The sequence below is a fragment of the Pelobates fuscus genome, chromosome 9 (assembly GCF_036172605.1).
Source record: "Pelobates fuscus isolate aPelFus1 chromosome 9, aPelFus1.pri, whole genome shotgun sequence".
Classification (NCBI taxonomy): domain Eukaryota; kingdom Metazoa; phylum Chordata; class Amphibia; order Anura; family Pelobatidae; genus Pelobates; species Pelobates fuscus.
The window spans coordinates 32,275,544-32,298,554 of record NC_086325.1 but is presented as its reverse complement, the minus strand read 5'-3'; the positions used below and the strand labels follow the sequence as shown (position 1 = coordinate 32,298,554).

General features: G+C 38.5%; 1 protein-coding gene across 2 annotated transcripts in view; it reads left to right on the top strand.

Moving 5' to 3' along the window:
• Positions 1-23,011, top strand: part of CHM (CHM Rab escort protein) — a 104,654-nt gene that overhangs the window by 70,805 nt on the left and 10,838 nt on the right. For both annotated transcript variants that reach the window (XM_063431856.1, XM_063431855.1), the window contains exons 10-12: positions 5,305-5,409; positions 6,096-6,159; positions 12,722-12,818. In XM_063431856.1, coding sequence (XP_063287926.1) covers positions 5,305-5,409; positions 6,096-6,159; positions 12,722-12,818 — 266 coding nt within the window. The remainder of the gene's footprint in view (positions 1-5,304; positions 5,410-6,095; positions 6,160-12,721; positions 12,819-23,011) is intronic.

Sequence of the window (23,011 nt, the reverse complement as noted above, 5' to 3'; positions counted from 1 at the left end):
CTGAGGTGGTCGTGGTGCTTAGAATAACTAACTTTTGAACCTAGATCCGATTCCAAAATAACGAAAGGATAATTTGTTCATCGTGTATTGTCACGTTACTGGAGATCTATACCTTTAATATGAAAATGTAGAATGCGCATGTTTGTAACCAGTTTTTGTGCACAGCTGCATTACAGCAAGTAAACTGTTAAAACAACTGCCTGCAAAGATGCGTTTCACAAATTCTCAAGCATCCGGTTCGTCTTTTAAGAAATATGTGTCTATCGCTCATTCCGTACTTGCCTTGCTATGATAGGTGTGGGGATTTACATTTTATTTTGTTGACGATTATGGACACGGAGGCGTTTTACTGAATAAGATCCATCAATGCGACATATGATTAAGTTATATTCTGCAGCAATAACAGAAGGTTAATGTTTTGCATTTTCTACCAATGTCACCTATATGAGCACGTATGAAATGGTGTCATCTGCATAATGTCACTAGCACCGACTTGGTAGCCCTGCTTTACGCAAAAACGTGTACTTCTTCGCTTCGATTTTATTGGACATTATTAAAATGTAGCTTATTGACTTTAGAGGCCATCAATTTCTTGTGATATGCAGCGAGTAATACGGTTTATGTACATTAGAAAAAAAATGTCATATAATGGGAAATAAAGGATGCTTTGTTCATATGTTTTTATCAGCAACCCAGGTACTTTACGTCTCCGACAAAATTTCCATACTATATCACCGTCCCCTTTTCACATTTAGCTCTGTATGAGGCAACAAGGAATATGCACAGTTCTTTGCAATACGCAGATATCCAAATATGAAAAGGGGTTTAATATGCAGATAAATAGATATTTTGGAACAACCCAGTAAGCATGAAACTGCCATTAGTATGTTCTCGATTATGCATAATATAGCAAATGAGGACATGTAGGAAGCTAATACTAGATTAAGAGGATCTAGGACAGACACTAAGGGATAACCCTTGGAGAAAATTTGTAAATAGGAAAACAGAAAAACGTGACCTGTCCTAAAAGTACCACTATTATAATAAAGAGTTAAAATATAACATTTGGGCGACATTCCCCCCCTTTCCATGGTTTACCTATCATTATTATCCTTTGATTGCTATATACGAGGTTTGTGGTAGCTGTACGGACTACTGTTGCAGATTGCTACCTTTTTCAGTTTTGTTGCCCTTCCTATTTAGGGGCTTGGTCGTTTAGTTACAATGTATCGTTACAACATATCTCTGGTATGGCAATTTAGCAGTATATTTACATCAGTGGTTTTTCATTCTGATTTACTTAGATCCTTTTGACTATATAGCAATTGTATAGCAAATGTTCAGCAATTTATTTTTCCCTGTTTCCCTTGCTTTTAGGTTAGTCTATTTTTAATTCTACTTATTAAATGTTATATTGTAACTCTTTATTATAATAGTGGTACTATTAGGACAGGTCACGTTTTCCTATTTATAATATAGCAAATGCCTGCAGTTTGTTTCCTGATGCAATTTCAGTATGGTTTTTAACCCAATGCACTTTTAAAGCCTCGTGTGCACCTTATAGTGGCTCACTCATGAGAGATATAGTTTGTTCACCATCATGTAGATTCTGAAAAAGTGCCTGATAGAGACCATGATTTCACAATTTTCCCAGGATATCATACTGAATATGCAACTACGCACATTCTTTGGCAATGTCCGTTTAAAAAAAGGAAAAGAAAGATATTTTATCCGAATGGATCAATGGCCAACCTTTGACTGCACAATTTTCTCGTTTTGGGTAAATCTTTGGTCCATTAAGGGTTATTTTGGTCACCGAGGATCATCAGAGAAAACCTATATCAACCGTATTCTGCTCAATGGAAAGCTGGTTGCTTTCCCAAATGAGACTATATTTGTTGGCAATCATTTTTGCCCACTTTTTGATTCACAAGTAGAAACAGGTATGTGAAAGGTTGAACTGCCAGATTTGAGCCTTTTCAGCCTTTATATCCATGTGACATATAGACATGTTCTCTACATCCATGGTGGCCCTTATCACATCAAAATATCGTCTCTTCAAGTGGTAATTCCAGCCTGACTTACTGTAGCTTGGTTACATGAAAATGAATGTTAATTGATTGTGTTATTGTTTTGATTTGATATATGTTAATCATTTTCCCGGTGACGTAGCCACTGTAAATCAGTACACTTTGTGCTCAACATACAAGTTTTGGAATATATGTCCAAACTGTTAAAGTGAAATTTCTTACGAAGTCTGTATTATTTAGGACTGTTCAAGATATAAGAAACGCCGTTTGTTCATAGTACATCCATAATTGACTAAACGTTAAGCGGTAATGAAAACTTCCCAACACTTTTAAGAAGTTTTAAGTGAAGGCAGTAAATCACAGTATGAAATGTAGCCTTCCAATCAATTTGTACATATTTTCTTCCACCATCACTTGAACCTTAAATGCTTGTCATACCCTCCCTCCCAGAGGATGTGTCCCTCAAAGTAGGAAGAAAAAATACAGTAAATTTATATTTCCCTAATAAAAGGATGGCAAACTCCAAATTTACATATTTTGTGTTGAAATATTACACCAAGACTTTGTCAGTTGCGAGCAAGTCCATTTCAAGGATGCTGCCCGTAGTCCATTAGTTTGGATAATGAGGCCTATAAAGTACATTTATAACTCATGGCGCTGTACAGAGATGGATCCTACTTTTCATCTTTTTATCTAGACACTTTGAAAGAAGGTCAGTGGAGGGCTGAGTGTGATTCATTGTCCCCACACTGGTCCAAGCGGCAATGTCAGCACATAGGTGTGTGACTTTGACGTGAAAAGAAATAAAGAAATGCACAATAGCTTGACATAAGCGTTTTTGTTTTTTTTGTTTTGTTTTTTTATGGACTATCTACATATATTAATTTACATTACTATTGTGTATTCACTTGTGCACAAATATGCATTTTAGATAAATCATTTTTTGCTGGTGATATAAACGTCACTTGGAGTGATCGCCATTACATCTTACATTAATAAGAAGTTAAGTGCACATAAAAAAATGCTATGTGAAATTTTGGTTGTTAATATCCTCCACAGCAGCTTTTGTAATACAAACTTTATAGATGTAGTCTGTTGCAGTGTTACTCTACTAGAGGCAAACATTAGAACACAGTCAAAGATTCAATATTTTCTTTAACAGCTCCCCAGAGCGCAAATATCGTCATGAAGATACATTTTATATTTACTGGCTTTGGGATCTATGATAGAGTTATGTACATGTGGCCCCTCCGTACAGCAAAACCATACCTGTATTGACCCAGCCTTTCCTTAGCTTTGCAATCCTCACAGACGATGCCAAAAGGCTGACTTCACTGCTTTTACTTTGGCATCAGAGTGCCCTATACTTCCCAAGCAAGCATGACAGGGAACAGACAACTACATTGAGAAGGGTTCTCTTGTTTCTCTCTGTCATTCAATTCTCTGATTAGACCTGCTGTGCCTCCGGCATAAAGTAATGATTGACAGGCAGGAGAGCGGAAGTATTTTTAAAGTACATTAAATTAAAAGCTATACATTTGCCAGCATTTCTGTTAGCAGAGTAAATAGATTAAATGTCATGCTCTTTAATTTAATCCCAAATTGTAACGGGTAGGACAGGTGCCCTGCGTCCTCTGTCCCATTCCCCCATTGTAAAAGGTATATGATGTCACCGCAATATAAGCCCACTCTTTCTGTCTTACCCTCCTTACCTGCAGCGTTTCTCCAATAATAGCACAGTTGTGCATGTCATCAGGAAGCACAACAAAGGTTTCTGGGAGTTGTAGGGACTTTAATATGTTGAAAGACAGTTACTGAACTACAACAACTCCCGCTGCTCTGTCGTTAAAACCTTGCCGTGCCAAGATGTATAAGATAAAGGTGTTATTAAAGCGTTCTGATTGGCTTATCATTGACATCTCTGGGAAATGCTCATTGCATTACCCATAAAGCCTGAGTATTTATTAAAGACTTGGGGGCTTGAAATATGAATATATATATTTTTTTCTCCAATAATTTCTTATTTTGGAATGTTTTTTTAATTCAGATGTTTAATGTAATTTATTAAAGTCATTAAAATAGTGCTCCTTTAACTGTAGAGTCGTTGTCCTTTTTCTGAGGGCCCTCTATATGTTCTATGACTTTTATGTCCATTAACTCTATTTACCCTACCAGTGATGGCAAACAATGTAGCATTTAAACTACTTTTCACTTTTATTCAACTAGGAAAGTGCTTTCAAAAGGTGTAATTGTTTCACATTTATGAAGATTTCTCCTTTAAATTACCCGCTTGATAAATAGCCTTCCACAACACTTTCTTTCTTTACAGGTAAAATAGCATTAATTTAAATCACTATTTTTCTTTCTTTGCACATTAGAGTAATACAGAGGATCAGGTGCTAAAACTGACAAACAAAAAGTGACAGCCATATGGTTTTATCCATTGTTATTATATTAAGATCACCGTGCACACTTGCTGTATTCCAATTGCAGAACATATATAAAACCACATTTTGTGAAGAGTGAGTTCATTAATATTGAAAGAAGAAAAAAAATAAACTTCAGCAGATTTCATTTCATTGGAAATTGATGGAATATTATAGATGATTGATTTTACAGTCTAATTTATATGGAAATGCAATCTATAGTAACGGAGATAAGTCTTTGACATTGGCGGTATTTAATTTTTTTTTTTTTGTTCTACAAAATAGATCTTGATCCTTTTAAGTCTACAGATTAGATGTCTAATTTTAGACTACATTTCCCATAATTCTTTGACAGCTTTTGGCATTTGTCGTCCAACTTGGCGGGAGAGCCAAGGTTGCGCGTCCCTGTCTTAGGTAAATGTGCTTGATGTTTCTCAAAGGGTTAACCACAAGCGTAGGTGTCTGGAATTTGTATGAATAATAGATTACTAGACTAGTGGTCACATGTGTATTTTCATGTAATATTGTGTTCTGTAAATGCAATTATAAAAATGTATAATTTACCATAGCATGAGCCACAATATACGTTCAACCTTGTTTGTGACTTCAGCTGTTGAGTGATATTTTGAGTATTCTAAACATGCAAAGAATAAGTACAAAACATGCTACGACTAATCTTTTATTGAATAATGAAATATGTAACTAACTTTAAAAACCAAACAAAACAGTATATACTATGACTAATCTTCCTTTTAAATTATTTTTATATTAAAACTGCCTAACCACTTAATGAACCATATAGTTAATGTTTTGTTTCTTATCTGTTTTTTTGTTTTGTTTTTTTGTAGGTGTAAAGCTGTGATAGACAGTAGAGGTAAACGGATCAGTTGCAATTTTGTGGTAGTTGAGGATAGTTACCTCTCCCCAGATGTCTGTGCAAATGTATTTTACAAGTAAGTAAAGATCCAAAAAATTATGTAGAATATAGAAGTACAAGAAACCTGCAATGCCTCAAACAATAAAATGTTATAGGACGTTAAAGGGATACTGTAAGCACCAAAGTCATTTTAATTTAACGAAGCAGTGTATAGATCATGCCTCTGCAGTGTCACTGCTTAATTCTCTGCCATTTAGTAGTTAAATAAATGTTTGTTCAGCCCTAGTCACACCTTCCCTGACTCGCACAGCCTACATTAGAAACATTGTTTAATTTCAATCAGATCTTACAGCACAGTGTTTTTTACTTTAGAAAACCATCTCCTGCTTTGTTAAATGAGGTTTCTGCAGGTTCTAACATACACTTAACAGAGCAGAAGATAAGAAACTCCAACTTAAACACAGTGTGCAGTAAAGGAAGTTTAAACATGATATCTCTCTTTACAGGAAGTGTGTAGAGACACTTTTGTGTTACAGCAAGTGATTTAATTCCTAAATGGCAGCGAACTGAGCAGTAAGACTGCATTGGCATGATCTATACAACAAAACTGCTTCATTAAGCGGAAGTTGTTTTGGTGCTTAGAGTATCCCTTTAATCACATTACAGAATACAACAGGGCTGTATAATATAAGAACATTTAATGATGATATTGTTAACTATGCAGTGTATGTAACAGTTTGCTCTTTTTTTCCCTCTTTGTAGGCAGATCTCTCGGGCAATCCTCATCACTAATCGTTCTGTTTTGAAAGCAGATTCTGATCAACAGGTAATATATTGGGCAAATCCATTTGATTTTCAAGTAGAAAATGTTATTTCTTTGGCTTGAATGCACTGGAGCTAAATCCCCCCCCCCCCCCCCCCCCCCCCCCCCCCCCCCCCACCCCCCCCCCCCCCCACCCTATTGAAAACATGCCTTTATCAAACATACCCATTTAGTGTAATGACCCAGGTTACTCACAGGTCATCGCTTGTCTAACATTGGCTGCAATCTGTCTCCAATGTGGGGAGAACCTCCGAAATTGGCCCATGCTCGTAAACATGCAAATATACATCAATAACCATGAGTTTCTCTCGTTCCAGCGGCAGGTCATGGTTCTCATTTCATAACTAATTTCATTTTAAACTGAACGCCAGTCTAAACGTTGCATCTTGTATTTATATAGCTAAAGCTTTGAACATTACCCATCCATTTCTCACGAATAAGCAAATCTTGGAGACGAGGAAATGCATATTTATTTACTGCCTTGAAACTATTTTTAAAATCTTAATTTTTCTAAATCTGCGGTATATATCTTTACGCTGTCTCTTTTCTTTTTATATTTTGGTGGACAATCCTTGTGGCAACAGAACATTGGAATTATAACCAATTCACATAATTTCTAATTAGAGTACTTTAGGTTTAAGATTGGATGCACATTATTTTAGACACTTGAGAATTTTTTTTTTTTTTTTTTATCTTATTTTTTTAACAATGACAGATCTGTATTTTATTTATTTAATTTCACACTTTTCTTAGCACTTATCCCAGAGTGCTTTAGAAATTATTTCTCATTTGTAAAAGTAAGTGCTTTCTGTATAAATGCTTGTTACCCAGTTTGAGTTTTTTTTTGTCTTACGGTTTGTTGATCCTCATTCGTAGTCCACGTTGTGACCTTGTGTCTTTGATTAAATAGTTCTGGCCTAATGTAATAGAAGGCTAAAAAAGACTGTCAGAGAGCTTTGTTGTGGGGCATGTTGGCATTTTCAAATTTAAGGATGAGAAAAGTGAAATAAAGAAAGTTTTGGTCATATTCCGAGCCAATTATTAGGTGGCTTTACGTAGCGTTCCCTTGGTAGAATGACCTGGTATCTAGTACACACTGATCAGATGAGGGTCATACTGCCACCATTAAGGAGCACGGACATGGACAATGCTAAAACCAGCACTAATCTGTCAGATTTGCTACATTGCAGATATTTCTCTCATATTTGCAGATGCCAATAACCATTACTTGGTATTCTTTGCAAACGTCAGATCTCCATCTGCATTCACTGAGAAGTGGAATGCTTTATTTTATCCTTTGCCGAAATCTCCCTAGAATTGTATTAAAATTACGAACATGTGCCACCAGAGCAAACAGAGCCTTTGCAGAAGGGGGAGAGCTTTCTGCTTAATTTGTTCTGTTTTGTTAAGAAGATACCAGATGGTGTAAGAGTGTGGCTTGAGGTTTCAAAGCAGCTGAAATTTAATTGGCAAGCTAAATTGCTGTAAATATTAGTAAATATTTTTTTCAGTGTAACAAATAGAATTAGTGAGCGAGTGAAAACCAGCAATTTTGTTGCCTACTGATGTTTGTTCTCTGAATCTTTAGATTGGCTTGTAACCTGAATGGGAAACAAAAATATCAGGAACTAAGCTGCTCATGACTAGTACTGTGAAACAGGTACAGCAAAAAGTAACGGTGACTGGATGCCTGGATCTAATGATTGGATGGATAGCTCCAAAACAACCCTTTATATATAGGGAGATTATTATTCCGGTTCTAGGAATACAAATACATATTTTCCCCATAGTTCTGTAAATTGGCTGCCAGTTCTGTGGTCAGTAGAATGAATTACTCCAAACCCTATTGGCTGCCCATAACATTACAGTTCACAAAACGTGTTAAACAGTTTGCAGTAGTTGAAGGCATCCCAATGTAAAACCTTCCAGGTGAGAGACGAATCATCCAACCATATTATTTTTTTTGCTCTAAGGGTTCACATTTTGTGAGCGTCAGATCACTTTATTTATCTTAGCGCATGTGTCAAATATACAGGAATTTTCAGAAGGGTAGTTTGCAGAAGTCACAACAGATTATGTTGGTTTTCAGTTTTAAATGTGTACAATTATACCATAGTAGAAGGTCCTTTGTAGTATCAGTCTACCTCTATGTTCATTTTAGGAAAACCCTCATATCATAATGTCAGACCTCATTTATAGTAGATGCATACTGCTGCTAACACTTCTTGTTACTTACATGTTTTATTATTATTTATGTGTAGCCAGCATATTCCGTATCGCAATTACAAAATGGGGATATTTGACAATAAGTAATTTACATACGGAATATAACAGAGACAGGAGGTGAAGAAGGCCCTGCTCAAACAAGCTTACAATCTATGAGGAAGGGGTAAAACACACAAGAGAAATAACAGCATGTCAGAGGTTGAGTGATTGATAAGATGCCTGTGTTGAAATAAGCTGGTAATCGTTTTGTGTGGAAGAACCCAACAGTGGAAGGAACGAGAGTGAGAGCTGGGCTATCGAGGCGAGGGAATTGATGAGGGCAGAGAAATCAGAGAATCGTCACTTAGGAAGATCTTATGTTTTCCTAAAGAGGTGTGATTTCAGTGACGTTATAGTGTGTAGGGGATGTGTTATGTGTTATTGTAGAGGATCACGCTGGATGTGAGGAGAAAAGCGAAGACCCGAATTAAAAGTAACATCAAGGTAGTGAGCAGAGTGGAGTTGGCACCAGAGAAACAGACACTGAAGGAGCGTTCAGACCGATAGGATGAAAACCAGGAAAACACAGCGTCACGGAGTTTAATCTTGTGGAGGGTTTGAAGAAACGAGTGGTCATCAGTAAGTGGTCGAGGAGCATTAAGAGATAGTAATGACTTTTAGATTTAGCAGTGATAACGTCGTTAGTCACTTTGGTAAGGCAGTTTCATGAGAAAGGATGGAGTAGATGCATTTTTTTTATTTGTTTTAGATTATTTTTTTAGTTTGACAAAAGGTTCAAGTTCATCACGTCTATTTCTGCTGCTCATGAAAAAGAAGCAGCTTAAAGGACCACTCTAGGCACCCAGACCACTTCAGCTTAATGAAGTGGTCTGGGTGCCAGGTCCAGCTAGGGTTAACTAATTGTTTTATAAACATAGCAGTTTCAGAGAAACTGCTATGTTTATCAATTAGTTAAGCCTTCCCCCAAAGCCTCTAGCGGCTGTCTCACTGACAGCCGCTAGAGGCGCTTGCATGATTCTCACTGAGAAAATCACAGTGAGAGCACGCAAGCGTCCATAGGAAAGCATTATGAATGCTTTCCTATGTGACCGGCTGAATGCGCGCGCAGCTCTTGCCGCGCGTGCGCATTCAGCCGACGGGGAGGAACGGAGGCGGAGAGGAGGAGGAGAGCTCCCCGCCCAGCGCTGGAAAAAGGTAAGTTTTACCCCTTTTCCCCTTTCCAGAGCCGGGCAGGAGGGGGTCCCTGAGGGTGGGGGCACCCTCAGGGCACTCTAGTGCCAGGAAAACGAGTATGCTTTCCTGGCACTAGAGTGGTCCTTTAAAAATATCTACATTGAATATGTAGCCTCTAACCAGTGCCGCCACCTTGGATTTTACACCTGTGACGAAATGCCTTTTGTCACTGGATTTTTAGGTGACAAGCTGCCTTTTGCCCCTGGCTGTTGGAGGAGCCTGATTGCCAGCCTCCTGCCTCATGGCTATGGCCCTGGGTTGTATGGACCTTTACAAACATTATTTGGGCTAATGGATTTATATTGTGCTGCTGCTGGCCCTTTAAGAACTGCATTGTGGCTTATGGACTTGTATTGGACCATGCTGGCACTTTAAGAACCGTCTGGGGACATGTTGAGACTTTGTGTGACAATGCCCCTTTAAGACTATGTCCCCAAACCTTTAAAATACTATGTCTATGGCTTTCTCCCACTTGGTTCAGTAAATAGAGCTTACTGAACCAAGTACCACACAGATGGACCACGCAGAAGTGGAAGTGTGCAGGCAATTTACCTCCCAGGGTAGGAGTCTGCTGTAGGTAAATTGCAGACCGCTGGGTGGCCGCAATTCGCGGCCATCTTTGTTCATTCAAACGAGGTTAGCAGTATGTGTAGCCAAATTCATGGAACTGAAATCGGCTACACATTTAGACAAACACCGCTGACCCTTACCTTCTCCTACACTCCGTTTATAGCTACAGAGACTAAGTCCCGTTCGGCAGTTTGAACTGTTATACTGAGCCAAATGCACGAACCACCTCGTTCGTGCATTCGAATGGGACTTAGTCATTTTTCTGCCTGAAATAGACCGGCCGCATAGCCCAAATCTATTGAACTGTTTTGGGCAGGAAAATGTGCTTGCGGTCGGTCATAAAGGACTTCCAGCTAACTTTTGAGAACTACTGCAGGGATTTGTATGATTTTTGGTTATGTTTATATTTAAAGTATGCTGATTCTGAATATGTATGTTTTATGTGAATATGATGCATTTGTTTAAAGTTACAGTGTATGTATAAAAAGTGTATTTTCCTGCCTGTGATAATTACATTAACCCATTGTGTTCAGCAATTATATCACAGGCAGAGGGGAGGGTTTGTGTGTAATTGCTGGGAGTGTGTTACTGTAATGCACGTGTTTTATTGGTTGTTCTACAAAACCCTGTGGGTGGGATTGTATGTGTAAAACTGTCCTTTGGTGCCAATTAAAGCAGATCATCATGTACCTTCATGAAGTTTTGGCTCATGTTTGGGGGATTGGAGAACTACACTCTGGGGATTACTATAATCACTGTACTCCCCAGGGTATAATCACTAAGCTCTGCTAAGATCTTGTTCCTGCTCCTGCTCTCTGGAATTCGGAGAGGTTGACCTACTGGAAGCTGGACCCTGGTCTTGGATCCAGAGTGGGTGGAGACGGCGAGACCCCAACCAAGCTGCGGCGGTTCGTGGGAGTCTACAGTGGTTATGGTGTCTGATGGAGTGCTTGGAGTCCTCGGAAAGCACTAGGAGCATCCATCAACGGAAGGTACCTGGTCGGGGTGCCAGCGGTTCCGTTACAACACTCATTCATTATTCTCTCCTACCTCCTGGCCCCTTTCTACAGGGTGCACATCTTGCATAACCCCAATATACTGCCTTTTTGTTATAAATGTTCTGGGGGAATGGGAAGCAGCTCCATTTTTTGGAGCCCCTGACACAGCTCAAAGTCTGGGCCCCCATTGCCTGAAGGTGAGTATGCCCATAAGGCCCACTCATAAGTCCCACCTACATGTTCCATGAGTTCGCTCACAGGGAGTGGAGTGTGTAGGGGATGTGTTATGTGTTATTGTAGAGGATCTAATGTGTGTGTTTATGGAATGTAGTGTATAAGGATACCAGTTTGTGTGTGTGTGTGTGTGTGTGTGTGTGTGTTTGTAGTGGATGCAGTGCGTTTTTGTGTAAGGAATAGAAAGCAAGTGTGTGTTAGTGTGTAAGGGATAGAAAGCAAGTGTGTGTTTGTGTTTAAGGGATGTACAGTGGTCTCTCCTCTCCCCCCCCCCCCCCCCTTTGTGGTCTCTCTTCTTATCCTCCTCCTCTAGTGGTCTCTCTTCTTACCCCCCTCCCCTAGTGGTCTCTCATCTCCTACCCCCTCCCCCACTCTGGTGGTCTCTCCTATCCCCCCCAGGTGGTCTCTCCTCGTCCTCCTCACCTCTCTTCCCTCCCCCCCCCCCCCCCCAAGGCGGTCTCTCTTCTCCTCTCTCTCCCCTCACCCCCTCCCAATGTGCTTCCCTCCTGCCAATCTCTCATCTCTTGCACCCCCGGGCCGGTGCGCCCTAATGGATGCGCCGGCCCAGGTAGTGCTGCAGCCGCCTGAGGCTCTCTATAGAGCGCTCAGGTGGCTGCAGCATTTGAGGGGCCGGCGTTCCTGGCGGCACCCCTTCCTCACGGCCGCCCTAGGAAGCACTGGCCCTGCATATCAACTATATCAACCGGCCCTGCATATCAACTATTGTATTAACTGTTATTGCCATGTGTATATACTGGTTTGGATAAAATTATAACAGCTGTGTTCCATTTCTACTGCTGCAGTTAAACGTAAAAATTTCCTTTTCTTAAATCGGAATGGTTGATCTCTTGTATTTTGTGTAGTGTTGTTAATGAACAGGTCTACATAGAGATGGGTCAGTAGATGGTCTCTGTGTATATTTGTAAAATGTTATAATTTCCCCTCTGAAACATTTGGTTTTTCAAGTATGAGCAACAAAATATTTCAATGTTTTCTTTACGACTAACACATTCGACTCCTCTTAAATATCAACTCCATTTAACTGGTTTAAATACACAACAGAGACATAGCTATCCACATGGCTTTACAGCGCCAATTACAATACACCGTTTTGCATATGTTTTATACGTTTTATGTGCAATTATTATTTTTCCTCAAATCAAATTCTCTGATTTAGCCGTGTTAGGTGCAGTAATCAGGTGAACTGTACGAGCCTAGATCTGAAAAGGAATAATTAAAGGTTCTGTGACAATTAATTATGCTATGTTCTTGCAGAATTAATTCTTCTTTGTTTCTTTGTTTAGATTTCTGTCCTGACTGTTCCACCAGAAGCAGATGGACAACATTCCATCCTTGTGACTGAACTGTGCTCTTCAACAATGACTTGCATGAAGAACACGTGTAAGTCTCCTGATATTATGCCCATGTATGACCCTTCTGTATGTTACTTCAGGGGTCAACATGAATTTCCTAGTTGGACTATCCTATATTTTATGTTTTCCTAATGGTTTCTCTTGGTTTCCATTTTGCTATTGTCTTGATAGGAATCATGAAGATCCTTTGTTGTATCACTTAAATTCTGTTTGATCTGTTTATCATGCTGACTTTACGATAAAAGTTAACACTGAAATTCATATCCAAATCATGTTAAAATAAATAACCGCACAGCTGACACACTTACTAGGGGTTATTGTAATGTAAAACGTATTTATTTATTTTTGTCCCAGAGGTCTGAAAGAAATATTATATTAAGTGACAGACATTATTAGGAGTTGCCAATGTTTTCCTTAGTAGATCATGCTGTAGAACCGAATATTACCTGCCTCTGCTGCTCTCTAGTACATGGTTGTCCGGCCTTGGCTCTCCAACTGTCGTAGAACCATATTATCTATAAGCATTTCTCAGCTAAAGGCTGTTTATGCATTGTAATTCGCAGAATTCTGGGACAGTTATCCTGGTCCCACATTAGTGCTATGAAAAGATCAAACTCCTATCAGCTCTGTAAGCCATAGGACACTCCTCTCACAAAATCTCATTAAATTAAATAGCAGCATTTTGCATACACACATCGAAAATTAGTGGCACACTAATAGTTTTTGGTGCACTAGGCTAACTTCATCACAAGAAGTTAGACCACGGAACACATCTAGAAAATCTTGCAGTGCTTGTGTTAACAAAAGTTCCATTATTCACAAGTAGTAGGTTTGGCCCCAAAAAACACTGTTCCTTTCCACCATTACCGAGAGGACTTCTTTATAACAGGCATGCAAAGTGAGTACTTCACGTGCAGCAGTTATGGTGTTTACTAGTGCTTGGTCTAAATTGGACCTTTGTGCAACAATAAGTGTGAGCACCTAATATTTAACATTCAAATTGGAGATTTGTTTTCCCTCTACCGCTATTTTGTGATGTCCTTTCATGTTCAAATTATTTGGTGCGTGGTGTTTCTGGTCTGCATATCCCATGGTACTCAGCCAGCATTAAAAGGAGACATTTAGAGAAAAGGCAGTGTTTACATTGCTGCCTTAGAACACCTCTTGTGGCACTCACTCAGATGGCCACTAGAGGTGATTCTTAGTCCAGTGGTGCACATTGACACTTCAGGATGTCTCTACCTTATGGGAAATGCAGTTACAAAGTGTGCTATAAAGTGCCTTAGACTGACTGAGCATGAAGGGAAATGTAGTTCAGAGACAGCTGGAGTGCCAAGGTTAGCCATCACCACTGTAAGCTCTCGCAGAAGCATGAATATGAATGGCGCCATTGTTGAGTCTTCAGTATAATTTCATTGTGCAAGTCCTGCAGTTCAAATCATGTTATTTTATTACAGAATGTTCCTCTAGACCATCACAAATCTACTTAGGGACTTGTTGTGAGAGCAATGATTCTAAAACAATGATCACAGCAAACCTAAAAAAAAAAAAAAAAAGTGTGATTTTCACTATAACTATTGTATTCCAAAGCTAGATCTCTCCAGTTGAGATGCTGGATAGCATAATTATTGCTCCCCGGTCCCTACTTGTCTGCTTTTTATTGCAGTTCCTCAGAACCTTCACGCATTGACTTCATTACAAATAAAAAGCTCAGCCAAACCAAAAAAAGAATTGTTCTATTTCCCGTTGAAATTGTAGGAGTGAGTCAGTGTATCCCTTTATAGATTCTGGTATTCAACATTAAAAGCTTGATGTTGTATCTGATCAGCATTCTGTTCTGGAATGCTAACATTGCATTGCTGTACGACTGCCACAATGTAATACAAAACATAATTTACTTACAGGAAATTAATTAGGAAAATTATTATTGTGTGTTATGGATTATTTCAACCCTTTATTATCCCACAAATTTCCCTTGCAGACATATTCCAATACGTTCCATATTTTCCATATGAAGGCCAGTCCATTAATATTTTTGCAGAACAATCCTAATTTTGGAAGCCCTGTCCAGCCACACTAGGTTTTGTCTAGTGAGCCCTAGCTCCCCAATGTTTTCCACCCAAAAAGCACAGCCATTCGGTCAGTTCAGGGCATTTCTGCACTCATACCCTACAAGCTGACATACCGTTTTCCACCATTCTCAATATCTTACCTCTGATTTATAGGAAAGGTGGTCTGTGCTGTTTTATTGTTAGCATTGTTTATAATGTTTTAAATTCTAGTGAAAGTAATACATATTTGCTTTCCTTAAATTAGTGTCAGTGTTAGTACATCTCCTTCTTCTTTTATTGTGAACGGGGTTCCTAATAGGTAATGCTAATTTCCAAAGAAAATACCGTAGAGAAATAAAATCGATATATATTTTACCTCATTAAAGGTCAAACTGTGCATGTATATTATCCCGCAAGGAGTGCCATTCTTTAAAGTAGTTAAATGTACTTTTTAATTTTACTATCTCACCCTTCTAGACTAACATATTATTATTATTATTATTATTATTATTATTTATAAAACGCCAACAAGTTAAGTAGCGCTGTACAATGGGTGGACTAACAGACACAAATTTGTAACCAGATGAGTTGGACACAAAGGAACAGAGGGATTGAGCGCCCTGCTCAATGAGCTTACATGCTAGAGGGAGTGGGGTAATGTGACTCAAAAGGTAAGGGTAGGGTAGAAAAGTAGATTGTTAGTATAGTGTTCATTGAGGGCTTAGTGTTTTGTTTTGATGATAGTTGCAGGAGAGGAATCAGGGTGCGGGGAGGGAAAGCTGTTCACAGTTTAATTGATATGCTTTCCTAAAGAAGTACATTTTCAAGGATTTTTTGCAGGAGTAAAGATTGGGTGAAAGTTTAACAGAGAGAGGAGAAGAGCGTTCCATAGGAATGGTGCTGCCCTGGAGAAGTCATTAAAGTGAGCATCAGAGGTAGGAGTACGAACAGAGGTTAGATGTAGGTCTCTGGCAGGGCGTAGGGGCCTAGATGGGACATATTTGTGTATTAGTGAGGATAAGTAGGTCGGAGCAGCATTGTGTAGAGATTTGTAAGCAAGTATCAGGATCTTAAATTGGGTCCTATATATTAGAGGAAGCTAATGTAGGGACTGACAAAGGGGGGAGGCGTGGAAGGTGCGGATAATTATAATTATCATTATAGACTGTAACGGGGCAAGTTATGAACATGCCAGACCACTGAGAAGCGGATTACAGTAGTCAAGGTGAGAGGACACCGGCATGAACAAGCAACTTTGCCATGTCAGGCATTAAATAGGATAGGATGTGCGCAACATTTTTGAGATGTAAACGGCAGGATTTGGCAATTGACTGGACATGAGGGGTGAAGGAGAGGTCGGAGTCAAAGAGAATATCTAGGCAGCGAGCCTTAGAGGTAGAGCGGATGGTAGCACCATTGAATTGGAGGGACACAGACAAGGGAGTAGCAACACTTGAGGGAGTGAAGACCAGAAGTTCTGTTTTGGACAGCTTCAGTTTAAGGAAATGAGCAGCCATCCAGTTGGAAATAGCAGAGAGGCAGTCAGAGACACGAGTCAAGAAGTGTGGTGAGGAATTAGTGGAGGACAGATACATTTTCGTGTTATCTGCATAGAAATTATACTGGAAGCCAAAGGAGCTGATGAGTTTACCATGGGTGGCAGTCTAGATTGAGAACAATAGGGGACCAAGGACAGACCCTTTGGGAATAACAACAGTGAGGGATTGGTGAGAAGAGGCAGAGCCAGAGAATGAAACACTGAATGAGCGTAGGAAGAGCACCAGGAGAGAGCAGTATCTCGTAGACCAAGATCACGGAGTATGAGAATAAGCTGTTGATGACCCCATTGTACAGCGCTTTGGAATTTTGCTGGCGCTATATAAATAATAAAATATTAATAATAATAATCAACAGTGTCAAAAGCAGCAAAAAGGTCGAGGGTGCCATCACCGTGGTAGTTAATCAGGCTGGGGTGAGCTTCTAATAGCGGATTATATTGGACGTATCGCTTATTGTGATTACATAGCATTGCCAAATGATAGTGATCTAGAACATGTCGCTATGGCATTATCTCCATGAACATGTCCTGAATTAGATCATGCTGTGCAGCCAACCAGGGGAAATTACTGCAGTTCATTTGCGATATTTGCAGTACATGTTAATCATTTGCTAAAATGTACTAGTATTGCTTGAAAGCAGCACTGTCAGGCCGAACTTACCTTTCCCCAATCGCTGTTCTCGGTTTCTTCCTATCTGCTCTAGTTTTCTTTGAAACATAAGACAAAGTAGGAACTAGGTAATATGGGGGACCAAGGGACATTTAGGGATTCCTGGGGGGGGGGGGGGCAATTAGATGCAGTGTAGTCGGGAGGGGGTTAAATAGAAAACAGATGCGGCCATGATAGTGCCGCTTTAACTATCAAAATAAAAATGCAACAAACATAGACAGTGCCATAATGTATCAGTTAAAGTATTTATTGAAATAATGTTCATTATGACAGAAAGCATAAGAATGTATTGCCAGTATAGTTGGTAAGATAAGTAGAAACATAGTGACAGATATGTGAGGCAATCGAGGAGAAAGAAGCCCCATCATGTGAGTTAAGCAGTGGGAGATTGTAGGGGACAAAAAGGTCAGGAGTAGAATTAACAAATTGGAAGACAAAAGAAAGCATAGAGCCCAAGAGGAAGGGGATAGAAATCTCAAGGGAGTAATACACAAGTCTTATAGCTGGTTTAATTTATTAAATATTTAAACTCTTAATGTATATATGTGACAAAATAGTGTGTTTTATCATACCGCCCACAATTGATTCATAAATGGCAGCTCACAGTGGACTCTTTAATCGAATAACTCTCTAGCCAGATTTTTAATACGTCCATAGTAATCCATACAGTCTCGGCCAGTGATGGCAAACCTGGCATTGTGCGTGACATTACCAATGATGCTTATCCAGTTCAAAGTTGAAGTATCGTTTTAAAATCAAGAAATAAATCGTTCAGAAACCTCTTCTGTATAAAGTTCGGCCATCACCAGTTTAAGTAGTGAGCATTGGGTGGAATTTAATAGGTTAACAGAATGAATCCCTTTATCTCTCTACCCAAATCCTCTACTTCCCCACTGTCAATCACTGCAGCCGTCCTTACTTTGTTTTTGCAAACTAGTCAACCAAGAGAATATTTTCGGTTCAGCTCGATTCCAGCAGCGATCGGCGTTCCATAAATCGTACCTTGTATTTTTACTTCATTAGCTGCAAATGAGATCTGAGTGAGTGATTTCCCCTTCAAACAATTGCTTAAGATAAATATACAAATACATCTTGCTTTTGATCACGCCACGTAAATGACAGTCACATAATCGGTATTGCCAGCTGACTGGAACCAAACTCCTTCACTTGCCCTAAAAATTGAGACTCTAATGATGGAATCATAGACTGGCCTCATCGCTCTTTCTCTCGGGAGAATTACCTGAAGACAAATGCTGGCAACGACTGTAACTAATGCAGCTATACCTAAGTAAATCAAACTTAATCAGAATATACTCTGATGAGCCTTTATGACTCAGTCATCCCCTGAAATGATAATAGAAAGACCTATATTGAAAATAAATGATGAGAACCTTGATGATTTTATAACCGACTGGAGCAAAAATCTATAAAACCTATTTTAATTCAATTAGTCCTCCTTTAATGTTTCTTATTTAATGAGGTGTTTTTCATCCGTTGGGGGATTTATGAAAATATTAAAATGTTTGCAGTGGCATTGGAAACTTTCGCATACAATTAGTAACAAAGCTTGCTGTCACTTACTCGACTGCCGCACTGTACAAAGTAGCTTAAATAATATTAATTTGTTGTTTACTGGTATTCAAGTATATCTAGGTGTAGAGATTCTATTACACAAGCAGTTGACACAACCAGGAATCGGACCTGTTAAACTAAAGTTTGAACAGGTTTTAAAGGTACTGCAGGACACGTTCTAATCACTCAGCTCTCTCTTAGTCTGTCTCATTATTTTTGCATCACTTTATCAAATATAAATATGATAAAATTTCAGTTGCTAGTTTGAATGTGATGTGACATTAAAGAACTCTGAGAAAACGTTATAAATCAATTGCTATAGGAGAAATTTAATTTTTAAACCACTGAAGAAGAGCATGTTTTAATTTTTACCAAATGGTTTAAATAAAAAATCAAGAGGAAGACTACATTTGAGAATATTTTAGTCATTTGTATGTATTATACATTTTTTGTTCTTATTCAATATTCACTCAAAAATTACCAAAGTTAAACTGCAATGCTAAACCATAAAGTGCCAGTGGCATAACTGTTTATCCATTGAGCAAAATGAAGATATTCTAACAGTTTACCACCATGGATGGGCACATCCACATTTTCACACCCTTTTTAACAAGGAGCTACAAGCTACTGTTGCGTTTCTCTCAGTGCTAGCTTCTGCTTAACACCATCATGACCATTGATACACCATTAATGTCATGATAGATCAAATGCCTAATTCCTCGTGGGGATAATGCTTTAATTAACTTGAGTTAAGGTTCAAAACTATTGCTTAAGCAGCTTTGCACAGGACACTGAATTAACCCTTAATGTGAGTAAATCCTGTCCTGCGTCTTGGCTTAAGGGTTAACTGTGTCATTTTCTTCTAAGTCACAGCTAATAAATATGGGATCGCAATGAGAATTCCGGTTAGTGTTGCAGGTGGTAGTGATCACATCAGTTCCGTGGGATGCCTCACTTTGAGGATTGGCCTTGCTGTATGTGTGAGTGAATGAGATAATTGTCGAGATGCAGAATACACAGGCCCCACTGTTTCCAAGCCCTGCTCAGATTACCACTATCGAACTAGTTAAGGCTAATTATTATTAGACTTGAAAAGGAGATTGTACCTTTGTTAAGACTTTGATCTTTTATAAAAAAGGAAGACACGGTTCATTAAAAGTTTGTGGACTTGCGTACTAAAGTGGTTTAAGATGTAATGCTCCCTTTGATTACTAAACTCGAAATACCATCCTACAAAATATCACTTTTGTATTACTAAAGTGATTGGTGGGGGTTTGTTTGTTTGTTGGTTGTAATTATTTTCACAATAGCATGATCTTTTGTCGCTGGCTTTATATTTATATGGACAATAGTTATGTCTTATGATATCAGTAAATAGAGGGCACCTGTATATTTTACACCCTCCACAATGTTCTTCTGTTGTAGAAAAACAACTCCCATGGACCCTTCATGGACGAAGGCAATTGTCAAAGTTCTGAACCAAAACAAAACCTAGAATTTGCGCTAATTTAAATGTTTCTCTTTAACTGCTCTATACATATTATATATTGTTTTGGTTTTTTTTTTTAATGATAGGACCCATTATGCTTACACCAATGCTAACCATATACCTGCCTCTTAACCATACACAATCTCTAAACCAAACACAGCGTTAAAAAAAGCCCAGCATTAACCTTTATCTTACCGTAACTATAACCCTATTCCTACAGCTAACACAACACAAACCCTAACCCTACTCTTTCCCAATAAATTTAACTGTACTCTAACCGTAACCCCACCACTAACCCTAACCCCAAGGAAACCCTCTACGAATATCAATTCTAGTAATAAAAGATTGACTTCATAGTTATAACAGTAGATAGTGGTCTATGATCGCCATCTTCTGGCTGGTTTCATAATTACATTGTTATTAAGAATGGAGCCTCCTTCCCCGTGCGATCTGTGCAGTGCAGCTGGCAAAGCCCAGCACCAATTACAATCTGCTTGGGGACAAATTGGGAGATTCCTTTACTACAGCTGAACTTAAACTGGTGGCTTGAGTAGCATTGTTTGCTTGGAGAGCAATAAACTTGTGGCTTGAGTAGCATTGTTTGCTTGCTGAGTAATAAACTGGTGGCTTGAGTAGCATTGTTTGCTCGCAGAGAAATAAACTGGTGGCTTGAGTAGCATTGTTTGCTCGCTAAGAGGTTCCCACTTTAGCTACGATTATCTGAAAGACCATGCAAGCCTTGGAAATAGATAAACTCACCACCCAGATCCATGATACACCAAAATCATTCCATATAATTTGGGACCTATGGTTGAATGAAAACATCCAAGAAAGTTGAGATAACTCCCTTAGCCACCAAACATGAAAAGTTAAACTTCCTATGGGACTTTAATCGCTAACTTCCAGAGATACTCTTCTCCTTTGGACACACCTCCTCTTTACCTTTCTTTAATCTCACTCCACTCTAATTATACCGTTCTCATTTCCCAATACGTACATAGTTTTACTCCATCCTGATGTTTCTCTCCCTACTCCTGCCTATTCCACCTTTTTCCTGGAAGCCTAACCCTCCCATATGATCACTGATACTTAGAATACCCCATAATTCACCACAAATTTTCCTGAATAAAGCTGCTCTCTTTGGAGTTTGTACTTTGTTACCATCGAAAGCCTTTGTACAGTTTGGCTTCCTCTTTTTTTTAAGTGAGGTCAGAAGGCCCCTCCCTCCCTCCCCAACCTGTACACCTGACGCATTTCATGCGATAGTCATAAACATGCATTTGACTGCTGAGGAGCGCTAATACTGAATGTTCAGAAAGTAGACACCTTGACGCACTGTTAATATTTACATTGTGACAGCAAAATGTAAACAATTACAATCTTTTTTTTTTTTTTAACCCCTTAACGCCGTTACGACGTGCTATGCCGTCACGGATTAAGTGGGCTTTAAAGCCGTTGTGACGGCATAGCACGCCGTAACGGCTGAAGCCCCTGGAGCGCCCGGTATACTTACCTTACCGGCGCTCCGCTTCAGGAGGACTGCCTCACAGCCCAAGCAGCCCTCCCCATGGCAAATCAGGCCCCCAGGGGCCATGTGATCGCTCTCAAAGAGCGATCACATGGCCCCCTATAGCTGGCTGTGGATCTGCCAGCAGGGGGACTGTCTAAAATATTAGACAGTCCCCCTGCTGGTAGGAGGTGTAAAAAAAATTTTTTAGACAGGTTATAAAATAAATTAAATGCATTTTTATATATTTAATATATGTATATATATTATATATATAATATACATGTATATTATATATATTTAACGTCATACATAGTGTATTTTAATACTAATATAAGTACATATATGAGTATTAAAATACACTTAGAATGACGTTACATATATATAATATACATATATTATATATATATAATAGATATATACACATATTATATATATATATATATAAATACGTATAATTACAATAATAAATAAAATAAAATTAATAAATAAAATATTGAAACAAAATTTAATATTAATTATATATACACACATGTAATTTCATTCTAACTGTATTTTGTTATTAATATATATATATTGGTAACAAAATACACTTAGAATGACATTCTATATATATCTATCTATATATAAAATGCAAATAACCGCAAATATATGTATATATAGAGATAAATACATATAATTACATAAAAGATTACATTAGTATACACGTAGAATTTAAATACCTATAAATGCATATATATTAAAATTCTACGTGTATATTTAAGTAATCTTTTAACATAATTAGGTGATTTGATTAATTAAAATTTGATTGACATACCTCACAACACAGGGAGAAAGTGCTGAGAATTTAATTCGCAAGCACTATAGTTGACCCTGTAACTCTCCAAGACACCATAAAACCTGTACATGGGGGGTACTGTTTTACTCGGGAGACTTCGCTGAACTCAAATATTAGTGTTTCAAATTGGTAAATTGTATTACAACGATGATATTTTAAGTAAAAGTGACGTTTTTTGCATTTTTTTACAAACAAACTGCACTTTTATGGACTATATTATTGTTGTAATATGTTTTACTGTTTTAAAACACTAATATTTGTGTTTAGTGAAGTCTCCCGAGAATAACAGTACCCCCCATGTACAGGTTTCATGGTGTTTTGGAAAGTTAGAGAGTCACATATAAGGCTTGCATTTCATTTTTTGACATTGAAATTTGCCAGATTGGTTATGTTGCCTTTGAGAGCGTATGGTAGCCCAGGAATGAGAGTTACCCCCATGATGGCATACCATTTGCAAAAGTAGACAACCCAAGGTATTGCAAGTGGGGTATGTCCAGTCTTTCTTAGTAGCCACTTAGTCACAAACACTGGCCAAA